The 23017-nt window shown below is 41.8% G+C and overlaps 1 protein-coding gene across 3 annotated transcripts in view; it reads left to right on the forward strand.

Annotated features, from left to right (window-relative positions):
• Positions 1-23017, forward strand: part of CADPS (calcium dependent secretion activator) — a 494204-nt gene that overhangs the window by 212120 nt on the left and 259067 nt on the right. For all 3 annotated transcript variants that reach the window (XM_009200417.4, XM_009200423.4, XM_009200406.4), the window contains exon 4: positions 11922-12002. In XM_009200417.4, coding sequence (XP_009198681.3) covers positions 11922-12002 — 81 coding nt within the window. The remainder of the gene's footprint in view (positions 1-11921; positions 12003-23017) is intronic.

Here is a 23017-nt window from a genome sequence, read left to right on the forward strand (position 1 = left end):
CTCAAAGGAAACAGTGGTGCATGTGACAGTTCTCAAGTACCCTGGAAATGTTTTAATTTAATTAATTCACCTCAGTTTTAATTGACATGGGCAGCTCTGTGATTTACAGATCTGAATGTTTTTTACTATTTGAGAGCTTTCTTACACACCTGCACACACATACACCACTCACCTGCATGCACATACACATTCACTAAAGCCATAATTGCAGAAGCTGGAAAACTCAATTTCATTTTGACCTTGTGAGTAATTTTATACTGTGCTATCAGTGCTTGAAAATGAGGTTCACTTCTCCTTAAAATAAAGAGCAGGTTTTTTTTTTAGCAAAAGCATTCGATTTGATTAGAGGTATTTTAAACATCACTGATGTTTTCCTGGACTTCCTGTTGAGCACATTATTTTGCCATTTATAAAATGCTTTTTACCATGACTTGATGCTGCTTAAAGAGCAAAATTATTTAACAGTACAAAAAGGCATTTTATTTCCTGTAATGTTTATGTCAAAATATCCAGAGAATATAATCCCCTCTGGCTTGTTTTGAAAAAGTGAACATTACCCATCAAATCAACTACCCAAACTAAATTTCAGAAATTAGTAAAAACTAAATTCAAAAATGAATGGCAATGAAAATAATTATTTAAATATATGTAATGTTTTACTAGTTTGAAAAAAATAACTCTTCTTTTTGTTGAAAGAATTCTGAAAGTTATCAAGTTCTGTGTTTATCCTGCTTTCACAGTTAATAACATAATGCCTGAAACAAGGCAAGTGTTTAGTGAATATTTTTAAATGGTTAGTTGAATACTAATATTTCCAATTTCCAGGTGAGGAAGCAGAGACTCCCAGAGTTTAACTAGTTCACACCTCTATTATTCACACCACTTTAGTCAGCTATTCTCTGTCCTTTCTGCACTTAAATACTCACTTTCATTTACTCATTCAACAGAATTTAATAGGTTTAAACCATTTGCGTTCAGATTTCTGTTTAGGTCATGATTTGAGCACCTATTAAGTGTCAGACACCACACTAAGTGCCTGGAAAAACATCTCATTAACTCCTCAAAACATCCCTGCTACATAGATGTTATTGTCTCTATCTCAAATTTAACTATGCAAATATTTCTTACTCCCTTACCATACATCAGTTATTGGCTATTTTTATAATGAACAAGACAGACAAGGTCTTTGCCAAAGGCACTTACAGTCTTGCACAGAACATGCCAAGAAGCAAATCACACAAATGTGATGGGAGTGATAAAACAAGAGATTCAGGATGTTAGGGTGGCCTAGAAGAGGTGACCTTGGCTGAGACCAAGAAGGCCCCTAAGGTAGTAATATTGAGACTAGATTTTGGGTTAATGATTTAGTGTTAACCAGACAAAGATGACAGAGGGCCAGGTGCAGTGGCTCACATCTGTAATCCCAGCATTCTAGAAGGCCCATGTGGGAGTCTGAGGCTAGGGGTTCAAGACCAGCCTGGGCAACGTAGCATGACCCCGTCTCTACAAAAAATACAAAAATCAGCTGGGCATGATGATGCTTGTAGTCCCAGCTAGTCAGGAGGCTGTAGTGGAAGAATCACTTCAGCCCAGAAGATCAAGGCTGCAGTGAGCTATGATCTCAACATTGCATTCCAGCCTAGGCAACAAAGAAAGACCCTGTCTCGGGGTGGAGCGGGGGGGAAATGATGACAGAAGAGGAAAGAGAATTCACATTGACCAGGGGCCAAGCAAGAGTATGTCATGTTTGCGAACCTAGAAGTACAGAATGGTCTGAACCTAGAGAACAAGATGGAGTAGTGGGAGATGAGCCTGGAAAGCTGTGCAGGAGCCAGATGGCAACAACTCTCAAAGCTTTGATAAGGATCTCAGGCTCCTACTACCAAGGGAAATGGAACGTTATTGACAGGTCTTAAGCAGGAGAATAACATGAGCAAATGCACGTTCCAAAAAGATGAGCAGCCTGCCTTGCAGAGCATGAGTTAAATTCTTGCTTCATGGCATGTGGTTCGCAGCATCAGCACCACCCAGGAGATGTTTACAAGGATGAATTTTTGGTTGTCACCTCAAGCCTACTGAATCAAAAGTCTCCCCAGGGTGAGGCCCAGGACTCTGTGTTTTAACAAGTTCTCTGGTTGATTTTTATGGACATCAAAGTTGAGAACCACTGGATTTTGATAGAGGTTTTCAACCTTGGCTGCACATTGGAATCACTCGGAGGGCTTTTTAAAAATTGGCTGGGTGTGGTGACTCACACCTGTAATCCCGGCACTTTGAGAGGCTGAGGTGGGTGGATCACGAGGTCAAGAGATCGAGACCATCCTGGCCATCATGGTGAAATCCCGTCTTTACTAAAAATAAAAAAATTTAAAAAAAATTAGCCAGGCATGGTGGCATGCACCTGTAGTCCCAGCTTCTTTGGAGGCTGAGGCAGGAAAATCACTTTAACTTGGGAGGCGGAGGTTGCAGTGAGCTGAGATCACGTCACTGGCACTGCAGCCTGGTGACAGAGTGAGACTCTATCTCAAAACAAACAAACAAACAAAAAATACTGCTGCCTGGGCCCCAACCCAGAATATCACATTTAGTTGGTCTGGGTGCAGCCTCAACATTAGGATTGCCTTTTATTTCTCTCTGGGGATTCAAATATGCAGCCAGGAGGGAGAACTGCTGTGTATCATAGGGAAGCAAGAGAGGATGAATGTGGAATTGGGGATTGAGGATGGAGATGATGGCAGCCTGGCTTAGGGAAGTGGATACACAGCATAGATGGATTCAAGAGATATTTAGGAGGTGACTGCACAGCTAGGAAGGGATAGGCCAGGGATAGTCCCCTGCATTTTTCTTCACGAAACCACCTGCTCCCTCTATACCCTGGGGTTCGGCTGCCGCATTCACACAGAAAGACAACACCCACTCTCTTCTTTGAATGGCTTCAGTTCCCTATGTCTTCAGGATAGTGCAGGTGAATTGGACAGTCTCCCAGCCCCAGATACAAAGATCATTAAGATAATCCATTTTAAAAAAACACAGCTGCGTCCTCTATGCTGGATAAAAAACATAGTCTCTGGCCTCAATGGTACTAAATTATAGCCTTGACCTTGTAACCCATCATATTCGGGGCATTATGCTAAGTACTTTATGAGTACTCTCTTCTTTCATTTTCATAACTAGCCTCTGCTGTTGGCATTGTTACTGTTAGGACTCCCACTTTGCAAATAAGGCCACAGACAGAGAGAGCTTAGTAGATAGTCCAATGTCACAGAGCTAGAAAGTGGCAGAGCAAGGATTTGAAGCCAGATCTGTTTCCAGCTCCTGAGTCTCTGACTACCATCTGCTATGGCTGCTCTGGAGTGGAAGAGAGAATTAAGGCATAGGACACATAGAAAGCTTGCTAGCAATTCCTATAAAAGTGGGTTGATGCCTGTCTAAAGTAATCAAGGAGGGCTTCTTGAAGAAAGGCCTGAAGCCAAATTCTGAATGACACATCAGACTTGAAATAGTAGAAAAAGAGGGGAGGTCATTTCAGGACTGCGGGGAAGATGGGGAAGACTGGTTGAGCACTACAGGATCATAAAGAACTGGATTGGTTTTCTGTTTGGGTTTTTTTTTTTTTAATGTATTTATTTGCTGCTTGCTCAGAAAATCGCTGCATTTGGGGCTCTTGGGTTATATTTGCTGCATTGCCAGAAGCCAGCAAAGACATAAAACTGGTGACTCAAATGCAGGCAGGGTTGTCATTGGCTGGCAAAACTTGGGAGCTAAACCCTGCATTTTGCAATCAAGGAGAAGTACATTGTTCAAAATGGAAACTTTGACCTACCCAAGGTCTTCTCTTGGAGAGGAAATAAGGCATGATAAAGAAAGACACAAATGATCTTATTTTAGCTCTTCCACAAATTAGGTAGTATCATCTCCTTGGATGATTTTTTGTAAAAACAGAATGTAATTGACTGCATGGGAGACCAAACTCCATGTTCTTTCTACAAATAACCCTGAAACAGAGCCCTTAGTGAAGACTCGGATGGATGGCAAGGCTGCAGATTTCATCAGATTCTCCTCCAGTAATCATAATAGAGTTGTGTACACCTACAATGTATTGAACCTCTGCTGTCTGAGAATATTTATTGTCATCATTACAATAGTCCTTTGAGGTTATTATTTTAGTGCTGCAGCTATAGATGCTCCAAGAGGTTAAGCATCTGGCCCTGATCACACAGTGAGTATGTGTCACAGGCAACATTAGATCTCAAGGTTTTCTGATTCTGAAATCTATGATTTTTTTCCTAAGGATTATTCCCTCTATCTCAAGTTAATTATCTCTGAAACCACAGGCAAACTACTTAACCTTTTAAAGCTTGGTTTCTTACCCAAAAGGGGAGGAAATCTGTTATACTACTTTAAGTGCTACAGAATCAGAATTTGTGTAAGGGAGAATATATGCAGGCTGTGGAATGCCAAGGACTAATGGCTGCTAAGATTTACTGAATGTGACTGCATGCCAAGAACTCTGCTAATTGTCACACGCATCCATTTTATTTAATCTCTTATCGATCCTGTGAGGTAGGTATTATCATTATTATTCCCATTTTAGAGTTAAAAGAGTTGAAAAAAAAAAAATAAAAGCTAGGGCTCAGAGAGGTCCAATCACTTTCCTAGGATTGCTCAGCTTTAAAGTGGAAAGGCAAAGATTTGAACCTGGACAGTGGAGTGGGGGCACCTACTGACCGTATTTTACAGGCTCTACATTAAAGGTGGACACACAAGAGACAGGCTTTAGGAGATAAGAGGAAGGAATTTGGAGGCAGCAGCCAGGCCTTGAATGCTGCAAAACAGCCACAGTTCAAACCCCAGCACAGTCTTGTGGCAGGAGCTTGGGCACCCCCATCTCCTGGTTGGGAACTGACACTGTCCCAGCTGTAACTTTCCAGACTGCAGTGCACCAGGAAGGCAGCATTTGCTGGAGCAGCTTGTCTCTGAAGGAGGATAAAAAAACATGGGACTGTGGAGGAAAGGAGGGCCCTGCCAGCTGATGGGAGTGCTTTGTGGGGAGGTGCCTCCACCCTCCTCTGCAGTGGCTCTTGGCAGCCTCCGTCTCAGACACTAATCCCTGGGAACCCAGGGGGCACACTGGGAAGTAGAGAGAAAACAAAGTGAACAGATTGAGCTAAACCCAGGTCAGCAGGTGGCTTGCACTGCAGCTGCTGGTAGAGACCCCTGTCTCCACCCCCAAAGCCCAGAATAAGGAAAGATTTAAACAGGAAAGAGACTGGTTATAGACCAGCAAAGTTCAGTCTTCACCGGTTTCTGCAGACAATGGCACTTGCTGGAACGCAGCCACTAGGCAGCAATACAGAGCAAGGTAGAAGTGAGTTGATTGGGAATTTGGTCCCAGCCCTCACTGATCATTGCGCGACTGTGGGTAGGTCATTCTCCCTTTTTGGGTCACAGCTGATTAACTCAATCCTGTAGCCAGTCATGCAGTCATTTTATTCATCTGCCAGGCATTTACCCAGAGCCCACTCTGTATTTGCCACTGTAATGTACAAGTAGCACCTACATAAGGAGGTACCAGGGATCCAGAGGTAAGCAAAATAACACCCATCCCTGCCCTTATGGAGCTTACAGCCTAGTAGGCAAACATCAAATCACATAAGTACATGTAAATTATGTGGTGATATATGTTAGTAAGGGAAAGGAAAATGTGCTTAATTATAAGGAAAGACAGGAGAAATTCACAAATCTGGAGAGCAGAGCAGAGTTGCTGCAAAGCTGAAGGATGAAGGATAAGAAAGGGTTACCAGTCAAGGGAGAGGTAAGGAAGAGTGCTCCAAGCATCAGGAACAGCCTGTGCAAAAACCTGGCAGCAGGAGAAAGCTAGCCCTCCCAAAAGCCTGAGCGAAGTATCCAGTGGAACATACTGAGGGAGGATGTAGTACCCGACAAGGCTGTAGAGCTCAGCAGGGGGCCACACCCCCAGTCTGAGGTTACTACATTATCCCTGAAAATCCTTCCAGCCAGTCTGGATCACTAATTACTTTAGTCCTGAGACCGAAGTTGGTTCATTTACTCCGAGGCTGAGAACGATAGATTTTTCCAGAAAACAGAACCATTATTCAAATAATGCATAAAGTAATCTGCCTGTTTCTGTTTACATTTTCTATGTATTTGAATCACATCCTCTCTTTGGTTGACCGAAGGCTGCCTCTTGGCAGCGACACTGATGACTTTGGATGAGTCTAGTGTTGAAGTTGCCTCCTTATCATCATTAGCACAGGAGCACCAGAAAATTCAGGCATCCCCGGAGGTAGCTGGTACCCAAGGATGTCTCCCAGGTGCGCTGTCAAGGCCAATTCTCCAAGGCCTCTGAAGCTAATGAGGAGACTCCAGGCCCAGGACCTGTGACAATTTCTTCATCACCCTGGAGGTCAGACAGGGCATTCCCAGGTGTGAATTCTTTTTTGCTGATACATAGACCTATTTGCATAGTGGGATTGCTTCCTCCCTGTCTCCCCCCACCCCCAAAATCTGTCTTCAGACATGAGAAAAATGAAGCACACAGGAAAATTGCCTCGGCGAGCACATTCCAGAGTGTGTTCCTGGGAACACATGATCAGATCCTTTTGGGAATGTGGGGCTGCATGAGGTTGCCTTGGTGTAGGATTTCTTACTCGTGTGTGTTGTGTGTCTCCAGGAATGGGATAGAGTGAGTTTCCAGACTTCATTTGACCACAGAATCCTTTCTCATCGAGGATCTAGAGAACCTGCAGCACTGATATTTCCTAGAATATAACTTTGGGAAATACCAGTCTAGGCTTTTCAGGTAATCCTGAAACATAATAGCTGAAACCTTGCTGTTTCTCTCAGATGAAGGGACTGCACATAGAGAGGTCACAACTTTGGCTCAAGATCCCACAGCTAAAGGCAGACTAAGGATCAGAACACAGGTTCCTAACATTCATTCCAGGGTTCCAGGATTCCCCACCCTGGTCTGATTTCTTTCATAAACCGTAAAGGCAGGGAGGAGAATTAACATCTGGTGACTCCCCATTCTAAAATAGGGGATAACTCTATGAACTTTTCTAAACTGCAGGACCTCTATGTGCCAACACCTACCTCACTGGGTGCTTTGAATGTGTATCATCCGACTTAGTCCTCATAACATGCCAGGGTAGGTATCTTTTCCCAGTGTTACAGATAAGGAAACTGAGGCTCAGAAACGTTCAATTGCTTGTTCAATCCTGTCAGTAAGGAAATTGCAAAAAAAAAAAAAAAGCCAAGATTGGAACCAAGTCGGTCTAACTTCCCTTGGACAATGCAGCACATTTTGTCTTTTTGTCCTTTCAGATAGCTATGCAAGATAAAATGATGTCCACTCTGCAGATGAGGAAACTGAGGCGTGGTGAGGTTAAGAAACTTGACAAGGTTGCAAGGGAGCAACTCCACTCTGCTATATCTCAAGTCTGTGTTTAAATTGGCCCTACAATGACAGGACAGAGTTTTCATCTCTGTGTTGATGAAAGAGTACCACCCCTGAGCTAGAGACAGTTGCCTCTGGTAGGCTTGAACTGATGGCTCAGGCAATACGTGTCTATACTTATGCAGTGCTGGGCTTAGTTCTCCATCACTTTAAAGGAAAAGCCCAAGGAAATATTTCCCTTTGCTTGACTGACAAGTCAAAACAACCACACAGCCTCTGCTTGACCTCTTCTAGTAGGAAGATTATTTGTCTAATTAGGTAAAGAGCCTTTATGCACATGTACATTTTTGAACCCTAATGAGCTGTCAACGTGAAAGGCTTGCCCTTGGCTCGGTTCTCCAGCTGATCTTTCCTTTCCTCAGTGGAAAAGACCAGCGCAATAAACAGAACCTCGTTTCCATGGAAGCTCACTCTCTAACTTTTTCTTTCCAGTCCTTGAAAAGGTAATTACTTGATTTCTCTTTATATTTTGGGATTTCATACAGTGGAGCTGTCAAGCTCCTCACGCGAGGATGGCCTTCTCTATCATGCCAAGCTATTTTAGGGAGCTTCAGTTGCATTTCCCTTTTCATCCTCTCTTCAGATCATTAGCTGTCAGGCAGCAGTGGCCGCCTTCTGGTCACTCCTTCTGATTAAAGTCTAACAGAGCAAGGGGACTTGACCCCAGAGAAAGTAGGCGACAGAAAAGCCAGGGAAATTTGTCAAGAAATGGGAGCCTCTGATCACATAATTTCTGCTGCACAGACTGTCAGACCGAGACCCCACATTCACGCCAGTGAGGGACACTGTCCCATCTGGTGCCTTCTCTTCTGAACCTTTGACGCCCCATTGTGGCCCATGTCAGAAATGCAGCCAACATGGACTGCTCTAAAATAACAACACAAGGAGCAGCAGCCACCATTCATGAGGGTTTGCTGCATGACAAGCCATGGACTGAGCACTTTATATCCATTGTCTCCGTTGATTCTCATGACAACCTCGGGTCTCATTAACCTGATTATTCAGATGAGAAGAGCTGGAGCACAGAGAGGTTAAGTAACTTCCCCAAGGTCACACAGCTACTAAGTGGCACAACCAGGATAAGGACACACCCATTGCTATTATTTCTTAAGAAGGAATCCAGCACTGCTACAGCCTCTCCAAAAGAAATGACAGAGGGTTGACATTTCTCTGCCCCCAGTGGTGGCTCTATGGGTAAAACTGGCACGTGTCTACAAGGAACAAAGTGAGGTTGCGGAGCTGGTTAACTGTCAGGATCAATTAGAAAAACCAAACAAGGCACTTATGTATGAAGCCAGCATAATGCAGAGCAAGAGTTCCAGTTTGAGGCAGAGCAGACTTGGTTTCAGGTGACTAGTACCACTTAACCAGATGTGTGATTTGGGGCATGTTCCTCTACCTTACCAAGACTCGGTTTCCTCATCTGTCAAATCGGGATAATGACACCAACCTTACAAAGTTGTTGTTTCACATGTGGAATTTTCCAAACTGCTCTGTGGAATGTTTGATTTTTGGTGGAATAACTGTGTAAAAGACAAGGTTAAATGCAGTTAAAAACAATTATTTACTCTAGAATTTCTCAAAGTCTTGATTATGCTGACATATTACTAATTTTCAAGAGGAATCTTCATTTCCTCACCCCAGAATCCTTTTTCGTGTGTGAATGCACATTAGCCTCTGTTTCTTGGTACCCGTTAGAAAAGGCTGTAAACAGGTCATAGGGTATTTGGTGTTTGGTACAGGCATCAATAAATGCTAATCCCTTCTTCTTTATGCCCAAATCTTGTCTGTTCTTGCTGGATTTAAGCTCCATGGAGTCAGGGACTTGTTCCTTTCTTATTCCAATATCTTGACATATCCAGATATTCCATAAAAATTTAATGAATGAATGAGTAAAGTAGTGAACTAATGAATAAAAGAATAAATTAAGCTTAATGTAGACCTTGCCTACTCATCTTCATTACCAGCATTTTCTGCTGTTTCCAGTTGCCTTCTATGAAGCCAGTAGGAGAAACCCAAATGCCTCTGGAAAATTTAGTAATGGAACTGGTTCTGTTGGGCTGTATTTTACCGCTTCTGTTTTAACCTGTATGAGCACCGTATCTTCTGATGAAATTCTCCTAATCAAATCATTTAGCTGTTAACCAACTTTAGCCAATAACCAAATCATTTTGCTGCTTCCCAGTGAAACAGTTGAATGTTTCATTTGCATATGTGTTTTGAACAAGACATTTCTGAGTGTTCCCAGTGGATTTGCACTTAGAGCTGAAGAACTCTTGGGCTTCCCAAGGGAAAAAAAAGAAATGCAGCTCATTGGAGCCTAAAAACAGCACTGAGGACACTGTATTTCCCACGTGTGTGTATCTGTCAACAAGTGGTTATTGGGATGGACCACTGGTCAGTCATGTGACTGCTTTTGGGTGGTGTGTTTTACGTTTGTTTAGAATAGAATTTCCAACTCATGTTCTATGAGCATTATGCAAAAAAAAAAAAAATGAAAATTCTAGCTTCAGTTTAAAAATGGTTGCATTGGGGCCAGGCACAGTGGCTCACGCCTGTAATCCCAGTACTTTGGGAGGCCAAGGCAGGCATATCGCGAGGTCAGGAGTTCGCAGGCCAGCCTGGCCAACCTGGTGAAACCCTGTCTCTACTAAAAATACAAAAATTAGCTGGGTGCGATGGTGTACACCTGTAATCCCAGCTACTCAGGAGGCTGAGGCAGGGGAATTGCTTAAATCCAGGGGGCAGAGGTTGCAGTGAGCTGAGATCGCACCACTGCACTCCGGCCTGGGCAAGAGAGCAAGACTGAATCTTGGGGGAAAAAAAATAAATAGTTGAGTTGGTCAAAGTCTAACAAATTTTCTTACTGCAGAGTTTCTCAAAGACTTTGTAACAGAACACCCTTTGGAAAATGCTGCCTTAGAATACTTAGCCAAATGCTGCAATCTAGTTTTCATGATCTGAGGAATAGTCCTTCTCCCAAACTGTGGAAAGGGGAAGATAAAGTGAGGCGGTTCCTGAATTGAACAGGGTAATTAAAATGTACAGTGTAAAGCCAGATGGATTTTCAATATGTTTCATAAAATAAACCAAAGAAGATTAATCATGATGCTTCAAAAATATGACCATACATTTTCTAGTGTTATTGTTTATATCATATTCCAAATAACTTATTTGCTATATCATTTCACAGCATAGGTGAGAATCTATTTTTTTTTTTTTTTATAGGCAGGGAGCTTAAAACGTTCTTCTAAAATTGATTTTAGAAGAAAGGGACTTAGAAAACTCACATATTTCTTATGCTACTTTTTGTTTTGAATTAATATATACTAAAAAGAGGAATGAGAACCAATTTATTTGAATGCCACTGCTCCTTAGTAAACTTTTCTGTGAATAAAATATAATTTGCTGAATAAGCAGACTCAATACAACTTGAAAGATGATGGTAGCTTTGCTTGAAAATAATAGTTTCAACTCATAAAATGGAAATGAGCAACTATGGCCTGCTACCTGTTGTAAATAAAATGTTATTAGAATACAGTGGGTCTCATTCACTTACAGCCCTTACATTCACTTATATATTATCTATACTTACATATTGTCTAGTGCTGTTTTCATCTGCAAGGGAGGAGTCGATTTATTGCAACAGAGATCTTATGACCCTCAAAGCCTAAAGTTTTGAATATAGGGCCCTTTACAGAAATGTCTGCTAGTCCTTTCTAAGAGTCATAGAAATATGTAAAAGGGATGAAGACTACATAACTGACCCCTTTTTCTTTAGATAGAAAAAACTGAAAACAGAGAAGTTAGGGAATTGTCCAGGCCTACTTGTGCCCGGGTGTTCTGATCTTTTTATCCAAATAGCTCTCATCATCAGGGAGGACAGGAATAGATTTCAACTTAGATATCAACACCAGCTGATTGGAAGTAGCCATCTGGAGGGCTGGTTGAGGTCTCAGGGTTCAAAGAGAAGGAATGCAATGACTTATTAATCTTCCATGGTCCAGAGGTGGAGAACGGCTGGACCCGTGTCATGTGTGCACTGGGGATATGCACTATGTCTGCTCCTGACATTTCTAATAGTTATATTCCCATCTCCTTCCTTGTACATCTGCCGTGTAAGCACTTTCTTCATTGGGCCAAAAAGAAGTGTGCATTGGGTCCTCATTAGAAACACTGCTCCCTAACAGTTCAGAAGAGATTCATGATTCTTTTTCAAGGTCATTCAAATGCCTGTCTTAGCAACTGCCTACCACATCATGCTCTGCCTAGAAGAATTAACTTGGGATTTCACTCAGACTGGATTTGTCGGTTACAAGAATTTTTTTGTAACTGAAATATATCCATGGAGCACAGTGCAGGGGGTGTAAAATGGAATGTCCTGAGTTTATTGGCATTTGTGACCCAAACTGAAAGTCTCAATGTCTGTGCTTTTGTGCAGCTGGACAATCCAGACGAGCAAGCAGCCCAGATCAGACGAGAGCTGGATGGACGTCTACAAATGGCAGACCAAATAGCCAGGGTAAGGAGACATCGGGGTTGTTTGCTGGGGTCCAGGCCAAAGTCCCATTCAGGAAGCTCACTGATTATTGACAGCCTCTAAAGGATAAAGCTGAGAAGCAGAGAGGAGGAAAGATGAGGACAATCACCCTCACTGGGCCTTCAACCCTCCTTTCTCAAGGCAAGCTCTCCCAGAGATACCTCATGCATTTCCTATGCTCCAGTGAATACCCAAGCTCAGACCTCCAACCTTCCTTCTGAGTTCCAAACTCATAGTTCCAACAGTCTACTGAACATTTCCACTTAAACATTTCCTGGCATTTCAGGTTGAATGTGTTCAAAAGCCAGCTCCTTGTCTTCTTCCTCCCACCCCACACACGTAACTATATTTACTCCTCTTCTCGTGTTCTTTACCCAATCGCTGTGGATGAAACCTCCTAGCCATTGTCAATTTCTCCTTCCTCCCTGCAATGTTCCACACTCAATCAGCCACCCTGCCTCCAGTGACTGCCTCTTAAATGTGGGTCAGATCTCTTGACTGTTTTCCAACCCTACTACTGGTGCTTTGATCCAGGCCCTCATCTTCAGCACCTGGATGTTACAATAGCCTCCTAATGGGTATCCCTGGCTCCAATTCCCCCATTTTCTATCCATCCTGCACACAGTTGCCATGCTAAAACTCATATATAAACATCTCAAAACAGAACCTCAAAATCCTTCAATAGATTCCCTCATTGCTCCCAGGACAAAATCTAACCTCTTTAGAATGATATTCAAGACTCTTAACCAACAGACTCTACCCTTTCATTTAGCCTCACCTTGCACAACTTTCCCACCAGAACTCACCAGTCCAACCACAGAGAATGTTTCCCTCCGAATATATCAGACCCTTTCCAGGCTTGGTGTCTTTATACCCACTGGTGTCTCAACCTGGAGTAACCATTTTTCTCCCCTCCACTTAGCAAACTCACCTACTCAGCCTTCAGTACCTGACTTAAAACACCTTCTCTAAGAGCTTAGCAGTTAGTCCTTTCCACCTTTGTGCTCTCGTCAGACTGCATATCAACCTTTATTATAGCAGCTCATTGAATGGTGATCATTCGTTTACATGTCTGAGTCTCCCAGTATATTGAACTCCTCAAGGGTTGAGGTTATGTCTTACTGTTGATGACTACAGCTAAATGTTATCTACCATTATTGCTATCCCTGCCATCTGTGATATTATTAATAGTAGTCATGCCAGTCATATTAGTTGAGTGCTGATTCTGTGTCTAGCATGCTAAATGCTTCACATGTACCAACTCAGTCAATCCTCAAAACAGCCCTCCGAGGATATTTCAGTTATCATTCTTGGTTTAGAGATGGGGAAGTCCAGGTTGAACCTGCTGGGCACCAGCAAAGAGGTTGTGCCACACCCTAAGCTCAAGTCTGTCTGAATATCAGGGCTGGCACCAGGCTTCTCTTAGGTGCAAAATTTAAGCAGACCTCCAGTAATCAAAATAAGCAATATTTCAGTAAAGTATCTTTAAACTATAATTAATACCAAAAAAAATCCATGAATAATAAAATATAAAAATTGTAAATAGCAACAGGCTCCTACTGATTCCTACTGTATTCACAGGACCTGTGTGCCTATGAGGGTGGGGGTTATTAGAAACAGCAGGGAGGGTGGGCACAGGGTAGAGCTTTTCTCTTTATGGAAAGAGGCCTCTCTGGACTTGGAGGTATAGGAAAGGATCCTACTGGAGGAGAAGCCAGAGAGAGTCCAAGAAGCATCAAAATCCCCCTGTGCTTAAGCAGTTTTACTGAAATGTTTTGCATCTTGTTTTTGGACATCTTTAAAGTTTATAATCCAGTCAGCCTGGTGGCTAAAAATAGTATGCGCTTATGGATTTGGCTAAAAGTATTATAAAAGGTTATGTTTTAAAATCCCACTTAATGTGAGGGTAAACATTAATAAAGCTTTAGAATTTACTTCTCCTGTAAAAATGTTTTCTACTGGTGGATTATCCAGAAAATGGAGGTCATTTGGTCTATTCATCTACCTTTTAGAGAACGAGTATATTTCCAACTAATAAGTATTCATCCCATCTAAACAAAAATCACACACACCTCAAAAACAAGCTCATGGCGCCTTTCATTTAGTTGCTTTGTTTACTTTAAGGCTTAACCTGTTAATTTAAGAAACTGGTGTTAGGGTAATTTTAATTTTTAATAGACCGTAGATGAGCCAAGATGCTCATCTCTGAATGGTAAATCAAAGAACTCTCTCCCCCAACTCCCACCACTAAGTATTCTGAAGCTAAATGAGATATTTTTAACAATTTAGAACTAAGCATTCTTAGACAACGAAGTAGGCAATTAAAGTGGATCTTGATTATTATTTACAGAGCATGGAAAATGATTTCAGTATATTCAGAGGGTCCTTGTATAGGGTATTGAGGGTTTCTATGAGATAGAGTGCCCTCTACTGTCTCCTGTTCTTTCAGAAATTGACTCTCTTCTGCAATGTTCATTCATGCCAGTGGCCCCCTTGCTATAGCTAACTGGTCCTGGAGTGAGCTCTTCTTCACCCAAGTGGGACCAGTCACAGTTTCCAGCCTGCCCTGGCCACACGTGATTGGTCCAGAAATGGAAACTTGATGCAAACTAAACCAATGAATCCGTCCGTAGGGCCTGTGGACTGTGAGTCAGTAAGGCTGTTGTCTTCCAGTGGTAGAAAGATACCTGTAGCAATATTCAATTCTTCCATATAGGGAAAAGATGATGAGAGAATAAAACCAACACATAGAAACAGAGACAGAGTCTACACTGAGATGTCAAGGAGCCCTCAATCCTGAGGACATCTGTTTAAGTCCCTGATTCTAATTATTCTTAAGCTTCAGCCGTGTACCTGCTTTTCCCTCAGTTTAGTCAGATCCCAAGAAAAATAAATTCTCCCCTTGCCTAAACCAGCCTGGCTAATACTAATGAAAATTGTGAAATATCTCCTCCACTAAATGTTAAATAAAATATCAAGATCTCAGATATTGGCTAGTTCATGAAGAGATATTGAGACAAAGCACCTCTGCTTCTTTTCAGCATGCCCCGATTTTTCTATTTCCAGCATCAGTGAATTTTCGTGAGGATGTGCAATTCAACCCATATGGCTGAACGTCAGCTCCTGTAAATATCATAACCAGAAATTCCTAGATATAGATGTCATCCATCATATGTAATTCACTCTGTTCTCTGAATTAAAAGATGGGTAGAGCACTTTTGATTGCAAATAAGAGGCACCAACTCAAGAAAGCTTATGTAAAAGAGGAGATCAAAGATGGAGGAGTACTTCACAGAGCCTGCGGAGGAACTACAGCCAGAGCCCAGGAAAGAACAACCAGGACACGCAGAGTGATCAGGACTCTCTCTGCATCTCCCATCTCCATGTGTCACATTCATTATCATTTCTTTCTTATCCACTGCAAATTCACAATGCTAAGAATCAGAACTCTCACTGGCCCAACTTGGTTCAAGGGCCAACCCCTGGTGCAGTTAACCAATCCACTGTGGAAAAGGGGTGAAGGTCTTGTTGAATATATGGATGCTGGGGATATATCATTTAGGGTGAGGGTGGGAAGAAGTGGGACTGTAGGTGGAGTGGACATTATGAATGCGGAAACACTCCAGGTGTACCCAATAGTAATAACTGTCACTTACCTAGTGTTTTCCTATGTACCGGATACTTCTTTAAGCATTTTACATTTGAGAATCTAACCCTCCAACAACTTAATGAGAAGGATGCTGTTATTATCCCCATTTCACAGATGAGGAGGCTAAGGCAGAGACATTAGAGAATCTGACCAGGGTCACTCAATGGCCAGAGTCTGCACTCTTAACCAGTATGCATACTATCATTACAAAATATCTTCACAAATATAGGCCCTCACTTTCCTCCTCATGCCAATCCAAGGATCCATTATGCCCTTTACCCAGGCTTTTACCTTGCCTCATCCTGACCTCTCTCTCTGCTAATCAGTCCTTTATTAAATGTGTCAGTCAGACAGTGGCTGTGCAATTCACATAAAATCTCATTTAGACCCGTGATGAACAATCTTTGGCATTGCATTAATTCTCCCAAGTACAAGTAAATCAAGAAGTTTACATATGTTCAAGTTCACATAGCTAGTACGCAGAAAACTGAGTTGTCTAATTCCACGTTTCATGCTATTTCTTAGAATCCTCAGAAGAGAGGCAGGAATTTACTCCAGGACAGGACTCCCCACCATTCTTCACTCCCTGCTGGTTCCCCCTCCTGGAAACTGCTTTCTTTTCTCCACTAGAAGTTGTTGTGTGTTCCCTGCAGCTTATCCAGAAGCCCAAATGAAGCAGCAGCGTTAGGCAGATTTGGCTCCTAGAACTCAGAATCCTCTCTACTTTGATTCTTTTTTAGAATCTGGGAAAGATATTGTAGGGACCCTGGTTATTTTGCCAGTAGCATCCTCATCATCACATATTTCCACTGAAAGACATGTTTGTCCTCTCTTCCTAGGAGGGAAGGGAGGCAAGAGCAAGCTGACTTTCCCTTACCCACGACCTTGCACTGTAATCTTTCAATTCAATCAGACCAGCATCTCACGAATCATCAGACAGAGACGGCTGCACAAGAACATCAGACTGAGACTGTCTCACTGTGAACATCAGTCATGCTGCCTTAAAAGTTCCAGAAAGAGATATGAATGCATTTTTTAAAAGCTGGTAGAAAAGACTTAGTAATCCCTGCTCAAACATTTTCCCAAATCCTCTCATGTTGATATTAAAGTGTTCCCAAATTTCACCCAGGAATTAAGTCTAAGTTATTTAAATTGTGTGATCAAAAGTTGACATTTGAGCTTAAGCAGACAGATTGTGGCATTAGTGCTGCTGTGATATTTGCCAGTTCTTTTGGCCGAATTTTAGTGTAAAATTCCAAAATTCTTGAGCTAATTATTTAAGACAAATCATACAGTTTTTGTAGTGTCAGTGGCAGAGGTCTAGATGTAAAACACCATTGGTTCTTCAAGCCATTGTTTTAAATATGGAAATGCCACTTAGACCCCTATTCCATGCAGAGCACAATTAGTAGCTCCTATCCTGGCCCTATTGCAAATATCAATAAGAAATAATATCCAAATAGTTCTCTGATGGAAAAGTTCTGTTCCACACATTGCCAGAAATCAGATGCAAATGGAATCCTCTCCTACCAGAGAAAGATACTAACCCCCAACTTATAATGTTGGACGTGACATCCGTGCTGTGTTATGAAGTAACGTAAATGTCCAGTACACAGTAGGAACTTATTTCACTTTGTTGCCTGAAAAGTTAAAAAAAAAAACGTGTGTGCAGGGAGCCCCTCTTTGACTCTGGCCTTTGTCAGTAGCTAAAAATCCAGGGAAACCTGAGCTCATGGAAAAATATAAATGCCAGGGAGGTCCTCTGAAGCTTGTTCAAGTGGAAGGAAGTCCATCCAGTTTATAAAAGCTGAGGAAGTAAGACCACTTGGGTAAATAAGCTAGCCTAGAAAACTATAATGCCTGAGCCCAAAGTGCCTTTTAATGTCTGTGATGCCGACTTTGACAAATTAATACCAAGACCTCTTTCTCTCATTTAGTCTGCTGGCCCCGTCCTCATTACTCCCTGTGCTTAACCCTACACAGTGCACATTGGCTGGGCAATGGTGGAACGGCCATTGCTGTGGAAGACTCAGCTGTCACCAGCCTTCTGCTGACCACTATGAAATGAGGCGATGCATACACGGTGCACCATGCAGAGAGAACCTCTAGAGTCGCCTTAGCTCTATAGACATTTGGAGCCAGATAGTTCTGCCTTATCCTATCATGGCTAAGAACAAAAACTCTGCTGGGTTTCAAGGTTAACTCTACTAATTATTGCTTAACATTTCTGCCTCATTTTCTTCCAAAAAATAGGGATAAATAGCAGCATGGGCATCAGTGGGTTGTTGGAAGGGTTAGACGAGGTAAAATAAAGCATGTAAAGTGTTTCACCTAGTGTCCAGCACATAGTTAGCACTCAGTAAGTGCCAACTACCATTATTATCTTTACTGTAGGCACCATCATTATTAGTAGTATTGTTGTTTGTAGTGGTGATGGTAAGTAGCATAGTGCTTGCAAGGGGTGTGTGTGTATGTGTGTGTGTATAAAGAGAGGCTGTGTGTGTCAGTGATCAAAACGTATTCATGTTATGATCTCTCACTTTTCACAATCATTCTATGAGGTTTATTGTCCTCATTTCAAATGTGGGAACCAAAATTCAGATGGGTGAAGAAATGTGTCCAAACTTACAAAGCTAGTAAGCAGCAGACCCAGCATTCAGGGTCGAGTCTGTTTCACTGTCATGGACTGGATGAGTTCCTTGGTGCCCTCCTTGTACCCTGCACGCCTCTGTTACTTCATGTGTCACTAACTGGTCATTTTCTGGCATGCCCCCCCATACCATCACCTCTCGGCTGGCTTTTCCATCTCCAGTGACAGCCATACCACCTGACACATGACAGAAGCCCAGGAAGTGTCTGAGATATTGGATTAAATAGCTGCAGCACTGTCAGTGAGCTCCAGTGTCTAGCGTGGGCCCTTCTGTCACATTCCTCCTTCTGATCACCCACCAGCTTTTGTCATTTGAGCCTTTGGGGTCTATAGGGAACCTCACTCTGAGTGGGGGCAGGCTTGTCATCATTTACACATACCCCATTCATCCTTTCTGGGTAAAAATCCAAAACCAAAAAAGAGAAGCCAATAGCTAAGGGAAGCATTAGAACTTTCAAATGCTATTTTTCAAGATGTTCCAAAATCTCTCAGAGCATAAATAACCCTAGTGGGAATTGTCCTTGGGAGGCTATCTCCATTGAGGAATCTTATCAGGCCAAAACAAAAATAAATGGCCAGCAGATTTTTTTTTTGGAGGAATTTGCCCACCCATACGCTATGTTTCTCATAAAGCAATATGAATAAACAATTCTTCTGTCAAGGCTAATCTATTTTTGTGCTTGAAAAAGTAGCGATAGAGATGGACGACTGTATTTTCCTTATTTTGGCACAACTTCAGCTTTGAAATGTGTTTGTAATGGGTCTGCCACTGAAAAGCTCCACTCAAGAACCTCAGCCTGGATTGATAGAATGCTATTTCTTCCCAAGGCTTAAGTACTTGGACCAGAAAAATCTCCTTGTTTTCCTTGCAGACTTCAGTTTTTATGAGCCTCTTTTTATGGTGTCATTAGGAACTGTCCAAGTTCTGGGACGAGTGATCATTCTTTGGATTTTTCCAATATTTTGCTAGATAGAATTTGCTGGAGCTAACTCTCAGTCAGCATGGTGGTATCTGTAACCACTGGGTCTCCTCAGAAATCTCAGAACTGTGGAGTTAAAAGGCACTGAGTGAGTCCCTAAGACAAGTTGTGATAGAAAGAACTGCACTTGACAAGAATCTCTCAAAGTTGATTAGCAAGAAGAACCCACTTCACAAATACTAGCTCTTTTCTTCATCCTCCTGGCAACTACCAAGCCAGCAACTGGCATTAAAATCAGAAATTCCCCACTTACGAAGTTCCCCCACCCGCACCAAATACCATGAAGTTCACTGAGGTTTTGGCCCCAGTATCATGAGGCAAGATACAGGTCAGTGTAATGAGCTTCAAGCTCTTGGGATGTAAACTTTGCTCCATGACAGCCTTTAATGGGGCCTAAGGACTACTCTCAGACCATGAGTTAACCTACCTCACTCTTCCCTTCTCTCTCCAGAGAGTTAACCTACCTCACTCTTCCCTTCTCTCTCCAAAAAATATGAGGAAATATTGTGTAACTATATACAGTTGTATAGACCTTCTTGGATTCATAGTTGCCTATAGTATTTTCCATGGGAAGGAAAAAAGAGTTGTGACCCTATCTCAGCCAACTCAACCTGGTGGCAAACTCTTCTTTATCCATCAGACCCTCATCCCAAAGGTCACTATCTCTGGGAAGCCACCCTTGATTCTCTCAGAAAGGATTTGCATCATGTTATACTTCCATTACAGTGCCTACTTTGATGTTCCATTATAGATCTTTCTCCCCAGTAGCTGTAAGCACAAGGAAGATAGTTTACATCCTCTCAACGTGATCCCCCTAATGCCTAACTCTGTACCATACACAGTGTATGTGGCAGTAAATGTTTTCCAAGTGATGGGGACCCAGCAACCAAGTCCTGGCATCTTGATGGATTTGCATAAAAGATATCCAAGTTCTGAGGTTCACACTTGTCCCTGATCAAGACCAGGAATGATAAAACTTCAAGGCCACTGCGCAGGAAGTTTTAGAGAAATATGAATTTTGAGATTCTTTTGTGATGAATCATTAGTAGCTCTTGTTAAGATCATCAGCCTATCATCTCATTTCAGAAGCATCCATCCTGCTCCTTCTCTCACATTCACCCACAGCGGGTTCAGAAAGCACCACACAGTGGGCTGAGCCCAGTCTTAAAAGCAGGACGTGATTATACTAAGAAGTTCCAGAAGGAACTGGTACTGTGAGGTTGTGGAGTGGATTTCAGACCCCTGTATTTATTCACATAGAAAAGCAGAATCTCGGTGTTCTTCCAGAACTTAATTTATCATCTCTCCACCTCCCCCTCACAACTGAATTTTAGCTACATTGATATTTAATATGGACATTTTTGACAAGCCATTGATCCATTCACTCAATTCATATGTATTGAATACTTATTATGTGTCAAACTTTATGCTAGATACAGAAAATTCAACAGGAGTATTAAGATAGATATGGTCCTGAATCATTGCCCAGCATGAAAGACAGACATTAAACAAATTTCACAATTGATTCATTAATTATAATTATAGCAAGTGTCTTAGTCTATTCAGGCTGCTGTAACAGAATACCATAGTTGGCATAAACAAGAGAAATTTGTTTCTCACAGTTCTGGAGGCTGGAAAGTTCAAAATCAAGGCACCATCAGATTCAGTGTCTGATGAGGGCCCACTTCCTGATTCATAGACAGCTGTCTTTTTACCAGGTCTTCACATGCTGGCAGGAACAAATGAGCAGCTCTCTGAGGCCTCTTTTGTAAAGGCACTAATTCCATCACGAGAGCCCTCATGACCTAATCACTTTCCCAAGGCCCATCTTCAAATGCCATCACATTGAGGATTGGATTTCAACATATAAATTATGCAAGGACACAAACATTCAATCCATTTCAATAACTGCTACCAAGAAGGTGAGTTAGCAAGTACAACAGGAGGACCCAACCCAGGGAAGTGAAATTTTGAAGCTGAAATATGGAAGATGACAAGAAGGCTGTTAGTTATGCAGGGAGGTAGGGAGAGAGGGGAACAAGACTTATGACAGCCTTCATGTAGGAAGAAGACTGGCACTGGACCAGCACAACGACATCTCTAAGCTCTATGGAGAAGAACCACTCTCTGTATTTGACTGAAGCTGTGAGGTGGCAAGGAAGAAAAACCCTTTTAACTAACTGGTGGGTGGGGGAATTACTGAAAGAAAAATAAATTCTTAAGGAACCAACATACAGGAGAAATAACTAGGCCTGTGGAAATTAGAAAATGATAAAAGTCAGAGTTCTTTTCTGTAACTCTAGACAGCATCTTCTTTTCTTTTCTTTTCTTTTCTCTCCCTTTTCCTCCCTCCTTCAGTCCCTACCTCCATTACTTCTTTACTCTCTTTGTCTCTACTTCTTTCTCTCTCTTCTTTTTAAGTGTCTTCTTCTGCTTTGACCTGATCCAGTGTGGCAGCCAACCCTGAGTCTGTAAGATGTTACTGTTTCAGTTCTACCAGGCAGTTGTAGTCTCAATGTCTCTCAGGCTAGTTCAACTGCTTGACAGAGTAAATCTGATTGATGACTGGGCACTTGATAGAATTAATTGGTTCATCTTGACTCAGATGCCCATGTATTAGCAGCTTATTTTTTTGCCACACAAAATTGGCATACCAATTCATGTTCCATGGGATCTAGGTTTAGTTCTACTCCCAGCCACAAGGACACAGGGCATAACCTATGCCTATGCAAATCAGCACAGCCATACAAATTGGCCAATAATATGGCCAATTGAACATGTACATGAGTTAGACTTTGGGTGAGAATTTGGGGATGAAAGACTGCCTCCATCTTCCTTGCATATTACAAGAGGAAATATTCACTCTTCCATTAGACAGCATGATGTGATGTTGTACAGTTCACATCTTTAGCAACATTTCTGTGACAATAAGGGAGCCAAACTGAGCGTGAAGCCACCCCAGAGGAACCAAACCCAAGATTTTAACAAAAATCTCAGTTGGGTGATATCACCTGAGCCCTGTGTCCAGCCTTTCCTAAAGCTGGGTCTACCCCTAGGATATTCTTCTTTTGTTGTTTTAAGCCAGTTTGAGTTGGATTTTTCTGTCACTTCAAAAAAAAAAAAAAAGTCAGTCTGACTTGGCTTGCTTCTCGCTCCATCAATTATGGAATAGGGCTTGGGAGGGCAAGTTTATGTTTCAAGTGGTAAATGATTGTTTGGGAAGGTGATTGATCCCAAGCATATTCCAGGGAACTTAGAAGTATGAAGAAACAAATAGCATGGTTAGCAATGTTACAATTACATCTAAATTTATAAGCAAGAAAGGAAAACATAGAGGTCAGTTATGATACCAAATTGCTCTATCTTCTAAATAATTTTAATCACAATTTTTCATCACTTCATTAATTTGGTTCAATTTTTCTTGAAAACAGTAACTATTATTCTTAGAAATAGATACAGACTATGTTTGAAACATCTCAAATGAGCTTCTTTTGAATTATTCATGTGAGAAAATCTCTGTAGATATCCAGAAATAGGGTCTCTTTCTGTTTCCCTCACTTAAAAACAAATGACTGCATTTTACTAAAAAGAAAACCTGAACTGAAACCAGATTTGAAAAATAACACCCCATTTTTCTTCCTACAAATCAAATTTGCTGAAGAAAACTGGGGGAAAAATAGAACTATAATAAAGCATTTCAATGTTTCTTACTATATGT

Source organism: Papio anubis, chromosome 2 (genome assembly GCF_008728515.1).
Source record: "Papio anubis isolate 15944 chromosome 2, Panubis1.0, whole genome shotgun sequence".
Lineage (NCBI taxonomy): Eukaryota > Metazoa > Chordata > Mammalia > Primates > Cercopithecidae > Papio > Papio anubis.